The sequence below is a fragment of the Dermacentor silvarum genome, chromosome 2 (assembly GCF_013339745.2).
Source record: "Dermacentor silvarum isolate Dsil-2018 chromosome 2, BIME_Dsil_1.4, whole genome shotgun sequence".
In the NCBI taxonomy this organism is placed as follows: Eukaryota; Metazoa; Arthropoda; class Arachnida; order Ixodida; family Ixodidae; genus Dermacentor; species Dermacentor silvarum.
Genome location: NC_051155.1, coordinates 37562207 through 37574781, shown reverse-complemented (window position 1 = coordinate 37574781; position 12575 = coordinate 37562207). Strand labels below are relative to the sequence as shown.

The following is a 12575-nucleotide window of genomic DNA, read 5'->3' as shown; positions in this document are numbered from 1 at the left end:
TACAGAGCGGGGGGGGGGGCGTTGATACATAGAACATAACACAAATGCATGGTATATTTTAACTGCGCTCACCCACACGGACACAGACGAGGCAGACAAGACGTGCGCAGACTTGCAACTGCATGTTTGCGAGTCTTAGCACGTCTTGTCTGCCTTCTCTGTGTCCGCGTGGGTTAGCGCAGTTAAATTATACCGTGCATGTCAACCAACTAGCCCGACTTGGAGCTCTACATAAATGCAGTCTGGCAATAGATACAACAAAATTAGAAAAACAGCATCGTCATCAACAAAATAACCCAAAACTGTAACGTACATCGACGCAGTACACAAATTGTCATTCATTGTCTTACGTAACGGACAGATTTCATGTTGAAGCAATTTAATTTCGAAGAATCGCAAACGGAATGGCGGGCGAATGCTGGTAACCACGCCGCCGAGCAAACTAGAGACATGGAAAGCAAGCGATAACGGCGGACTGTGGGCAAAGCGTCAGTGACGTCGTTCTCTCCTTCGCAGCCGAACGTGTGTGTAGCCTGATTAAGAAACACAAAGACGTAGCCAATAATTGAGAAATACTTTAATGAACCGTCGAAATTAACGCAGTCATAAAGACCGGGGCCGCGCGTTTCAGCTTAGCTGGTTAACTTAACATCTTTATGGAGTGCTTGGGCGGTGATTTTAGACAATGTTTGATTTTCTCCCTATATTCAGTACTATTTGTGGTTACGCATGCAACATGAGTGCGTGAAAATACATTTTATCTCTTCTATAGCGATTATTTTTCTAATATAATTGCAGTTAAGTGACATGGCTTTAGGAATTGGATGCCCGGAATATATCTTGAACATCACATATATTGACCATGTGTACAAACACGTAAGTACATTTCCGCAATCCACAGCAGAATGTTTTCGTTAAATAAATTGGGATTGACTGCCTTTATACCCGTGCACTTATGCCACTCACGGCCACAGCTGCGCAGGTTCCACTGAAGCCACGGGTTATGTGGGCTGGCACTCTCACGGCTATTATTATCACACATTTGCGCGCACGCACAAACAACATTAATGGGATTACAGCCACCGCCGTAGTTTAGTCAGTGGAGCACCACGCTCTTTATGCAAAATTTGGGCATGGGACTCACATCGGCGTCAAGTCATATTTTACGTCACTTTCATTTCGCTTTCGAACGTGTGCGCTATATATGAATGATATTAAGTAAGAACGTTTGGTTATTTTATCAGACTTGTGCCAGTATGTCTTCAAAGCCACTCACCCTTTCTGTTCCTAGGTACAGCGCACTTATGTGCATACAGCCATTCATATTTCTACTATAAGCGTAGCGTTTAAAGGCAAGCCATGACAAGACTCGAATCAGTCTTAGTTGCTGGATTACGCCGCCAGTTGTGTGCACTGCTGCGGAACACGACGTTGTATTTTCAGCCCGCCGTGATGGCTTAACTGCTATGGCATTTGGCTGCCATCAACGAGGTCGACGGTTCTATTCGCGGCCACGGCGGCCACATTTACAATGCGGTGTATTTCGAATGGGGGAAAATGGGGAAGCGTTCCTGTACAGTGGATTTGGTGCACTTTGAAAAACCCCATAGCAAACACACACACAGGAACTTGTAGGTTGAGGACGTACGTATGAAAAGCCAAACGATGCTTTATGTCCGTTGCGGCTCGACCCCGGACTCTGCGTAGGAAATAAATAAGACAAATGCACCCACTGGGGAGATAATTCCATAGATCGAGCGGCCCGCCCCGTAAACACGCAGCCCCCCCCCCCCCCCTCGCTCGCCCGCTGGCCCGTAAAGCCGCTGAGCTATAACGCTCTGTTACCACTTTTGTCGTGTTCCTAAGCTGGCTATGCACTATAATTGCTGTAAATGTGTGTTTGCATGTGAGATAAGCTGCTCTGGAAATTGTGTTTTTGTAGTGTTTATCTGATTGGCTTACGAACAGTTTCAAAGGTTATTGGACCTCTATCGGGCTTTGTTGCTTTACTACCAACCTCTATTTATATGAGAGCTATGAAAAAAATTGAATAAAAATAGTGGGAGTGAGAACTAACTTTTGTTGAATTAACACACATGGCGGACAAACTGAAAAGGAAAACCTCATGGCGGTTGTTTACGACCTCTGTAAAATGTATTTCTCTATGGGCATGTCCAGTATAAGCTAACAACACTCACGCGTCCTCACTCTTTACCACATCTTCTGCGTTTACACATTCAGTAGTGAGTCTGTGAGGAAAAATGCGCAAGAGAGCTGCATGTTCTGAGGACGGACTCAATTCTGAAGTGCGAAAAGGGCAATGTGTTGCGAAATGACACCGACATCTCGCAAGATTTCCACATCTGAAGACTTGCTGACCGAATTCAAATGTAATTTAAAGTAAGGCTTCGGTCTAATATGACCCCAATACACACTTCCTCGGGTGAAGCTGAAAGAACTTATACAAAGTGTTTCTGCTTAGCACATCATGCTGCAGAAAGAACAATTTTAGCCGACGGTGCATTCTGTCAAGGCGATTTCATTCAGAAATAACAGCAATAAGGATATGCGCCCCGTTCAATCGGAAGAATTTTGGCAGCAAAGTGTGATACCAGTAAGCTCCAAGCGAACCTTCACTTGGTATTACTTATGAGCAGAACACTCCATTTTTGTGGCCATGGTAATAGGCCTGATTCATCGCTCAGTGTTATTAAAAAATATAAGATAGGGAAGCGTAGATAAAATTGAATCTTTTATTCCATCTAATTATTATCAGAACAACTCGCTCTTGCAATTTGAACAAGAATGCCGAAAGCTTACCTCAACGTGGAACGCTTCTCTCTAATAAACGCGTTCCGCAGGTACCCAGATTCAGTCCCGATACATCTATACTCGAAATGATGTACTTCCTTCACCAAAACAAGTACTTGAAGGAATTGGCTTCGCTAAAGGGACCAAGGCTCAGCGACAGGTAAGTTGTGCGAGCATCTTTAAAAAATGCAGTCGTATATTAGCCCAGACATGTTCTGCACCTCTTATAATTAATGCTTAACCCGCAGAAATATTCAATGCAGCGAGTTTTCAACTACAGATTAGCTTTAGGAAGCTGCGCAATACGTGAAAACCTGATTGTTGTTGCTTATTTTTCTTTTTTAGCTTGTTGCAAAGGTGGCAGAAAAGCGCCTTGGACGTGGGTTTCTTTTACTATCGTCCGGAAAACCGAATCGGTGAGAAGGATAATGGTTTTTCTGACTTATTTAAGCATGAACATTATAAACATAGGCAGTAAAAAGACGCTTGATACAATTGCTTGAGAGTAACTTAGCGAAGAAGTGCGGCTATTAACGTCTCAGTGTAGTATAAACTATTATTTTTAATCAGGCTATGTAAGATTTACTGCACAAATTATGATGTTGCACTATTCCAGACACAAGACGTATAACGAAAACCATCAAAGAAATGATATGCGCCTCTTTTGCAAGTATTCTATTCATGCGTGCGTCCATTAAAAAGAAAGGCAGCGCACAGTGTTCCACTAGGGATGGGCTATTAAATTATTAATCGATGAACGAATAATTGTTCGTCGGTTTAGCCTATAATCAATAATTCGCTTTCGATGCTGGGTTTTTCGTCGATTAATCGATTTATCAAATTTTTTTCCGGACGCTTTAAAAAGGCTGTAACACAGTTATCTAATCGCGCAAGTACCAATTTCAACCTTTGAAAGGTGCAGCCAGAAACACAAGCGTATACACATTTGGCAAGAATAATGTTTATTTGTTAAAGGTCAACTATCGACATCGATCGAAGTCGACAACTTTTCACTGAGCTGGTGTTTGCGGATGCCCATTGCCGAGTCATGCGTGGAGGAGTAACGGCGATGATGCACAACGCACACGAACGATTCTGGGTCCCAACAGCACGACAAGCGGCAAAGAAAGCAATCAACCGATGCCTGCTACGCGTACGTTTGCGCACGAAACCCACTCTGACGGCATACCCGCCGCTTCCACTCTGCCGGGTCGACCTTCCAGTCCGCCGGAAACCTTTCGACACTATAGGGCTTGATTTTGCCGGACCATTGTAGGCGAAGTCATCCGAGAGCTCCCACAAGAAAATGTACATCGTACTTTTCACAAGAGCATTACATTTGGAACTGGTCTCGGATATATCTTCACCTGCGTTCCTGTTGGCATTCCGAAATTTCATTGAAGAAAGGGGGGGGGGGGGCATTTGTACGTGTACAGTGCAGGGTGTATTGCGTGGTATCTGCTTAAACGGGTGTATGTGTTGGTTTGTAATTGTCGCCATGCTACTGTGTCTTCGTGTAAGAAGGTCTTGTGTGCGCGTGGGTATTGTCGTCTGTTCAATCTGTGGTGTTGCAATATGGCGCTGTATTGTAAAGGTACGGGCTCCATAGATGCGGCCGTATCGCTCTCTTGTGGCGCCCGGGTGGCATAAACTCGGGCTACAGCGTGCGCAAGCTGATTTCCACGGAGGGAGTCGTGTCCTGGAGTCCATACTATTTCTACGTCGGGGAATTGGGAGGCTTGTTTGAGGAGTTGGGCGGCAATGGAAGATGTTCTGCCTCTGGCATAGCTACGGCAAGCTGCTTATGAGTCGTTATTAATTGTAACGTGTTCTTTGGTTTGACTAGAGGTGATGGCTAAGGTGATGGCAGTCTCCTCCGCTTCGAGGGCGTTGGAAGTGCGGACCGTCATCGAGACCACCTCTTGAAGGTTATGGTCGACAACACTGACTGCTATGGCTGCTTTTCGGGGGACTGCGCGGCATCTGTGTATAGTGTGGTGGGGAAGTTACCGTATCTTGTCTGAAGAGTCTTTGCGCGAGCTTGGCGGTGACCGGCATAATGTTCCGGGTGCATGCTTCTGGGGATGGCGGGTACCTTGATATGCTCCCGGATGTTGAGGGCCGGATAGACTTTTCGTGGCTTCGGCCCTGTGTTGGGTGGCCTAGGCGCACTAGGAGCTTCTTGCCTGTTGTGTGGGCTAGGCGTTCTGGTTTGCTTGTGAGGTAAGCATCTATGATTTCTCTTACTGTGTTATGGACTCTTACGGCTTCGAGCTTGAGTGTGGCTGTTCCCGGTGGTAGGCTGAGCACTTGCCTGTATGCTTTCCGCAGAAGTATGTCTAGTTGATCTTCCTCTTTGGGAGTGAGGGGCAGGTACGGGACAGTGTAGTCACGTGATGCGGCTGATTATCAGGGCCTGGACAAGCTGGGTCACGTCGTCTTCTTCCAGGCCGTATTGTTTGGTGGTGATGCGGCTGACCATTCGCATGACTTGGAAGGTGGTCTGCTTGAGATGTTGGATGGTGTGTGCGCCTCAGCCGTCCTGTTGTATGTGGAGGCCGAGGATGCGGGCGCGATTTACTGTACGGTTTTTTACAAGATTTCTGTAGAACTACTAATAGTTCCGACTAGTCGGGGCACCATCGGAGACCGCTGCTTCTTGCATAATGCTGGACGACGTCGATCGCTTGTTCGAGTGCGTCTTGTTTTTGTAGCGTTAGCTACACTGGCCTAGCCAAGCCCGTTTCGCGCGGCACATCAAGAGCCGTGCTGCGCATGCGCAAGGATCAGTGATGTCACACGGCTTGCGCACCGGAGCCACCGGAGCCGGCACCTCTCGCGCACTCCGCCGCCGCCACGCGCGACTCACCGCCGCCGGTCTGCGCATTCCAGAGGAGTGACGTCGTAGCCGTGGTAGACGCACTGGCGCCGGCGCGCGCTCGCTGTGCAGTCGCCGTCTGACACTGCGCTGGAGCCGCTGCGCTTCTGACTGGCGTTTGCCAGTGTGGTATAGCCATGGAGAAGGAGAGCGCAAATGCTTCTCAACAGCGCAGAAGAACGGAGAAGCTTGACTCATCGGATCCCGAAGTAGTTGCCTGGCTATTAGCGGTTGAGCGTAGGAGACAACCAGGAAAGCTAAGAATAATCAGCTGAACCTTTCTAACGCTACGTATATCCTGGCATAGCCGAGCTAAGCCACTGCAATTTTTCTCCTTCGGAACCAGTGGTGGTCCAGATAGTGATATCATCGGCGTATATTGCGTGCCTGATTCCTGTTGTTGCATTGATTTTGTCAGGTAGTTTCATGATAGCAATGTTGAAAAGGGCGGCGAATAGAACGGCACCTTGTGGGTTTCTTTTGTTACGAGTAGGTAACGTCGGCGATCTGAGTGAGCTACTGCTTATTGTGGCCGTGCGGTTGGTTAGAAAGACGCGTACGTAGTTGTAAGTATTACGACCACAGTTGGTAAGACTTAGGCTTGTAAGGATGGTATGGTGAGCCACATTGTCGAAAGCGCCTTTAATGTCCAGTGCTAAGATCGCTCCGGTACTGTGTGGTGAGATGTGTTCAAGGACTTGATCCTTCAGCTGAAGGAGAACGTCGTGGGTACAAAGGTGGGACCGGAATGCGAACATTGTTTCGGCAGCAAGTCGCTGGATTCTAGGTAAGGTTGAAGTCGGTTCAGAATCACGTGCTCCAGAAGCTTACCTAGGCAAGAAGTCAGTGATATTGGTCTAAGATTTTCTAAGCGGGAGGGTTTGCCTGGCTTTGGAATAAGAATGATGTCCGCGTGCTTCCAATACGCTGGTAGCATACCCGCCTCCCAATGATGAATAAATAGGTCAATAATAGATTGAATTGTGTCGTCATCCAGATTGTGCAGGAGCTTGTTACTTATTTTGTCCTTGCTTGGGGTGGTGTTTCGTGCGATAGATGAATTGCTTGTTGCACCTGAGAGATGGTGATCGGCTTGTCCAGGTCGTGGTTGTCGCCTCCGCTGTACGTGGTAGGTTGTCCCTGCGTAGGTTTGAAATATCCTATGTATCGCACCCGCAACTCGTCCAGGAATTCGTCTTCAGAACCCAGATGGTTGTGGAAGAGACGTTGAATAGTTCGCTGGCTGACTGCTTTGCTTTGCGTAGGGTCAAGACGATGGCGTTGTAGCGACCCTATTTTGGCCGTGCTAAGAGTGCCCTGCAACTTATTGCATAGTTGTCGCCAATTCTGACGGGTGAGCTCCCCAGCATAAAATTCCGTGGTTGTCGCTACTTTCGCTAAACGTAGTCTCAGATTCCGGTTATGTTTTTGGCGCTTCTATCTCCTAACAAGGCCTCGACGGGCCTCCCACAAGTGAAGAAGGTGCGGGTCTACTGCGGTAATGCCTGTGGTGAGTGTAATGTGTTTTGAATGTCTGTCTACGTCTTACTGGAGCTGTCATATGCACTGTTGGATATCCGAAATAGCCCTCGAGGAGTCATCCGCTCGCTCTTTGCAAAAAAGCTGTCCAATCTGTGAGTGTAATCTTTGTTATCGGGCGGTGTGCATGCGTAACGTACAATGTGTTAGCAAGGATGCAGTGATCACTGAGCAGGGTGTCCTCCGTTTTGTCCCAGGTAGCTTGTTGTGTCCCTTTATTGAGGGTAAGGTCAGGGCACGTATCTCTGGAGATGCTGTTTCCCAGACGTGTGGGGTGTGCGGGGTCTGTCAGGATGATCAGACAGACAGTGCTGCTGTATCATATATTGTAGTGTTGTGCCTTTTGATGTGGCTATCGTGTAGCCCCATGCCTGGACAGCCGCGTTGAAGCCACCTACTATAAATAGGCTGTTGTTTTTGGCTATGGCAATCGATTTGTTGATCAAGTAGTCAACTTGGCCTGCTTCTGCTTGGGTGGGCTGCAGATGTTCAGTATGAAAAGGCGCCTTCGGCCTCTTTGAAGGGGTAGTATCTCAATTAGGTTGTAGTTGACGTCACTGCCGTCTAGTGTGTGTTGTATTGTAGTGAGCGTTTTAGCTGTAAATGTGGAAACGCTGCTTTCAGGCGTGCTGGTATGTGTGCTGTAGCCAGATTGAGTTGAGTGTGTGCCTGTTTCCTGCAGTGCGATTACGCTTGGTGCCGTGTTAGCTAATTATGTACTGTCTCAATGATGCGTGCTTGCGTCTGTAGCTGCGACAATTCCATTGCCAGATTAAGAGTGGGTGTTTGTTGCTGTGGTTGGTTTTGCTATTCATCCGGGCTTACGGGTGGACCGCCATGGTTTCCCTGCTGTAGTTCTTGTTGTGCCATTGTTTTCACCTTCATACGTGCTGATCTTTTGCCATCTGTGTTTCTTAGTTTGCGTTTTGCAAGTTGCTGGATACTTTGTTGCATGGCTAGCATCGGCCGTTGCAGTGCATCGCCTTCTCCTCGACTTGCGCGATTTCTGTCAGTTTTGGTGATTCCAGAACTTTCCGAAGATGATAGCGATGAGGGTGGGCTTATTGGTGCGGACTCCTGACTGGCGGTGCGACTGGCGTATAGTTCTGCAATGTGTGTGCGAAGTTCGTTGTTTTCCTCGTTGAGGAGTTTGTTCTCCTCTCTGATAGCCTTTACCTCAGAAAATTTGCTGTTGAATATCAGTATTGTGTTTGGGAAAAGAATTGTGTGGTGTGGGTTCTGGGTGTAGGTGTGGTGAGAGAGTGTTGTTTTGGAGACTGTGTGAGAGGAGAAGAGCCGTGCTGACCAGCTCAGCATTTGTGATCCCGGCGCAGCAGGTCCGCTGGGGTTCCGGGTCACTCCCTGTTGGTTCTGCGAGCAGGAGCAAGACCTGGAGCAGGAACGCTTCCGTCGCTGGCCTGGGTGTGACCGAGACTCGATCGTGAGTGGTCATGGCAGCTGCTCATTTGAACTGCTAGGCTCGTCTTCTTCAGTCGATCAGGGCTTTCATCGGAAGCCGTAGGATGGAACCCCTGGCATAGGGCGCACCGGTGGCGGCAGTGGGATTTAGTGCACCACACTGGGGCACACGTTGACTTTTGGCGTTTGGCATACATCGGTCCGGTACCCTACTTAGCGGCAGATGCGGCAGACATGTGTCGTTGGTCGGTATGGTTTGCAGCGTATTTCACCGCCGTAATATCGCACTTAGAAGGGTAAAGTCTTGCCAGTGAAAGTGATAACTTCCGCGGAGGTCTGTCCAAGCATCTGGGCGTGTAAAATTTCTTCACCAGGTGCATAGAGTCCGTTGAGGACGACTTCTGTGGGAGTACCAGCGGGGGTCCCATGAATATCCCCTTTAGCGGAGCGGTCGGGTGCCACCACGTATACCGTGACCGCAAATTCTCTACGCCCAGATAAATTGTAGTGATGTGACAGATGCTCATAGCTAGCCCTTCGTTTGGTGTGCTAGCAGTAGCGATATTTTGTATTAGGTCAATTCTTACTATGAGGGTCCGTACGTGCTCAGTGATGGAATGCTGACATGCCATATTGATGCCTTTAGCTACCTGCGGCGTGGTCCATGTGGCAAGATTGAGTCCCTCTCGGAGGCGGTAATCAATCGACTTCCTCACAAAACCAGTCCCCGACCCGATGGCATCAGGCGCCAAACTACTTAAATTAACCTGCCATCATTCAGCTAACCTGCTCGCATCAATCTTCCAGCAGTCCCTTGATTCTGGCTGTATACCGGAGGACTGGAAATCTGCATATGTGGTTTCCTACATTCAGATCTGGCAGCAGTAATCACCCTAACAACTACAGGCCGATTTCACTTACTTCCATTTCGTGTGAGGTACTAGATCACATCATATATTCAGAGGTGACGGGTCATCTGAGCCGTAACAATTTACTTCTCAACACCCAGCACGGATTCCGCGATAAATTATCATGCTGACACAACTTTTCGAACTTGTGACAGACCTGCACAAAGCACTACATATGTTCGCCTACATCGATGCCATTTTCATAGACCTTTCAAAGGCTTTCGACCGTGTTCCACATAATCGACTAATGTTAAAATACGTAATCTGGGTCTCGCCGAAAGAGCGACTGCTTGGATCGAAGAATTTCTAAACAGTCGGTGTCAGTCAGTTAAACTTAAGGATTACATATCTAAACCGACACGATAACATCTGGGGCGTCCTCTTCTATTTTTAGCATATTATAATGTCATAGCCTCTAAAATAAGTTCGTCAATCCGTCTTTTCGCGGACTATTGCGTTATTTATAATAAATTAACTTGCATGGCCGACGTCGCAGAACTACAATCTTATCTCTCAAAGTTAGAGGAATGGTGCAGCAAATTGGCAAATGGCAATTATTGTCGAAAAAACCGAACACTTTAAATTTACTAACATTTCATCTGCATGCCTCAAACTCTTATAAAATAAATAAATGACACATTAATCGAAAAAGTCACGTCATTTAAGTACCAGGGCGTCATACTTACTTACGATTTAGCTGGGCCGCCCACATCGAGCATATAACCAATAAGGCTTTCAAGAAGCTCGGCCTACTTAAACGACGCTTGCATCTCGGTAATAAAGATACAAGACAGCACGCTTTCAAATCATTGATTGGGCCCTCTCTAGGATATGCTTCTATCATATGGCATCCTCACCTGACAGGTCTTACTAACATGCTCGAAATGGTACGGAACAAAGCCGCTTGGTTTGTCACATCGTCCTAGTCACCTTTCATTAGCGTTTCATCACTGAAAGCTCAACTTAATCTAGCTACGCTTGTCATGCGCAGGCGACATGCTCGACTATCGTTTTTTAGGGCGAAGCTCCTTAAGGCGGCACCCGTTCGTCCCTCGTCGTAGTAGTAGTGTGTAACCAGTCTGAGAAAAATGAGAAAAAAATCCGAAGTTGTGTCCGTAGCGCGGAATCGAACCAGGGACCCCTCGCTTCCGAGCGCGCGGCGTTAGCCCACTACGCCACGAAGCTTTTTTTTCTTTATTGCATTGGCATAACAGTCAACCACGTAGTGACAAATTCATAATTTTAGAACTGTTTCATGTGTAACAAGCCTTCCATACGGGGCACCCAATCGGGTACACACTTTTTCACTTTTTCCATTTCGAGAAATGAAATGAGAGACTCGCGAAAGTACTCTATTGCAGGGCGAGCATCAACGTCTGCATGGCGAACAGCCATGCGTGACGTCCAAATACTATGCAGAGCCATTAACATAGTAATATCATATGGAAAACCATCCTCATTATCAACCATTAGGTACCTTATTCCCTGTGCATCCAAGGGAAATCCTTCTTTAAGGTCCTTTGCAGGACATCCCAGAAGAACACGCCATCCCAGCATTCCAGAAACACGTGTTCAATCGTTTCAGGTTTCCGGCACAAGAAACAGTGGTCACCCCACGGAACGAATAATCCCTTATCAGAAAGCAAAGTCTTAACTGCCAAAACGCCTGCATGTAATTTAAAGAAGAAGGTTTTCACCCCGGGACGCACAGGCATGCTTTTTACACGTTTCAGCACCTTGCGCCACTTTCCGCCCGAGAAATGAGTCCGGTACAATGGAATTGGGAGAACAATATCACATAAATCGTTATACAATTTTTTACGAGACACTGTGCTTAAATATTCAATCGAGAAACGGGCCTCCAGGAAACGGCACGACTCAACACCTCTTTAAGGTAGCCCTGTAGTCGACCTTCCATTTTATTGGAAGAGATGACAAAGTTGGGCAAAGCACTGACCAGTCGTACTTGGCAAACTGTGCGCAGGAAAGGATCCTGAACATCTCGAAGGTACAAAAAACGATTTACAAGCTGTCTCAGAAATAAATGCGATAAGCTTAAGCCGCCATCACGAACACGCCGAAAAGGTTCGTCCGACTTGTTCGTTCCCATGTCGATCCCCATATAAACACGGCAAAAACTCGACGAAGTCTCTGCACATTCACTCGAGAGCAGTAGAGCACTTGTAACACATACCACAATTTACTAATGAAAAACAAATTGCAAACCGTTGCACGAGCAAAGATTGATAAATCTCTGCCCTTCCATTTCGCGGCTTTTTCTCGGATTTCTTCTGTCTGTCTCCTCCAATAGGGATCACTGTCGGTGTAATTTCTAAGGGTACGCCTAAATACTTCACCGGGGTTGTTACCCACTGCACATTTAGGAAAAACTGTGGCGTGAGATCCCAATCACCATGCCAAAAACCAATACATTTTCCCCATTGACTGCACTGCCGCTTACCTGACAAAAACGTTTTACAATGGTAATAACCTCCGCTATACTTTCGAGATTTGAACAAAAAACACCTATATCGTCTGCATAGGCCAGAATGCGTACTTCAGATGCATGTAGCCTGAAGCCACTAATTGTACTGCGGTTTATAATACTTAGGCAAAAGCTTTCAATAAACATGCAAAAAGGAGAGGGGAAATAGGACAACCTTGGCGAACTGAGCGACGCTCTTGGATGAGATTTCCAACTTCTTTGTTAACAATGAGCCTAGTACTACAACCACTGTACGCCATACGAACAGCTTCAGTTATTACTGTGCCAACATTTGCATGTTCTAAGACAGTTATAAGTAAGTCATGTGGCACGCGGTCAAAGGCCTTCTCGAAATCAATCTGGAGCATCGCAACTGCACCCTTCATGACGTCACAACACTCTAATACACACCTCGCTTTGTGAATGTTGGTAAAGATGCTTCTGCCCTTTATTCCACATGTTTGATGCGGGCCCACTATTTCTTTTATTACGCTTTGCAACCTTCTAGCCACTATTTTCATAAAAATTTTGTAAA

General features: G+C 46.9%; 1 protein-coding gene across 1 annotated transcript in view; it reads left to right on the top strand.

Annotated features, from left to right (window-relative positions):
* The window catches only part of LOC119439969 (neprilysin-like), a 500589-nt gene that overhangs the window by 238324 nt on the left and 249690 nt on the right, over positions 1–12575 (top strand). Inside the window, exons 8-10 of the mRNA XM_049662689.1 lie at positions 799–876; positions 2862–2971; positions 3157–3227. Coding sequence (XP_049518646.1) covers positions 799–876; positions 2862–2971; positions 3157–3227 — 259 coding nt within the window. The remainder of the gene's footprint in view (positions 1–798; positions 877–2861; positions 2972–3156; positions 3228–12575) is intronic.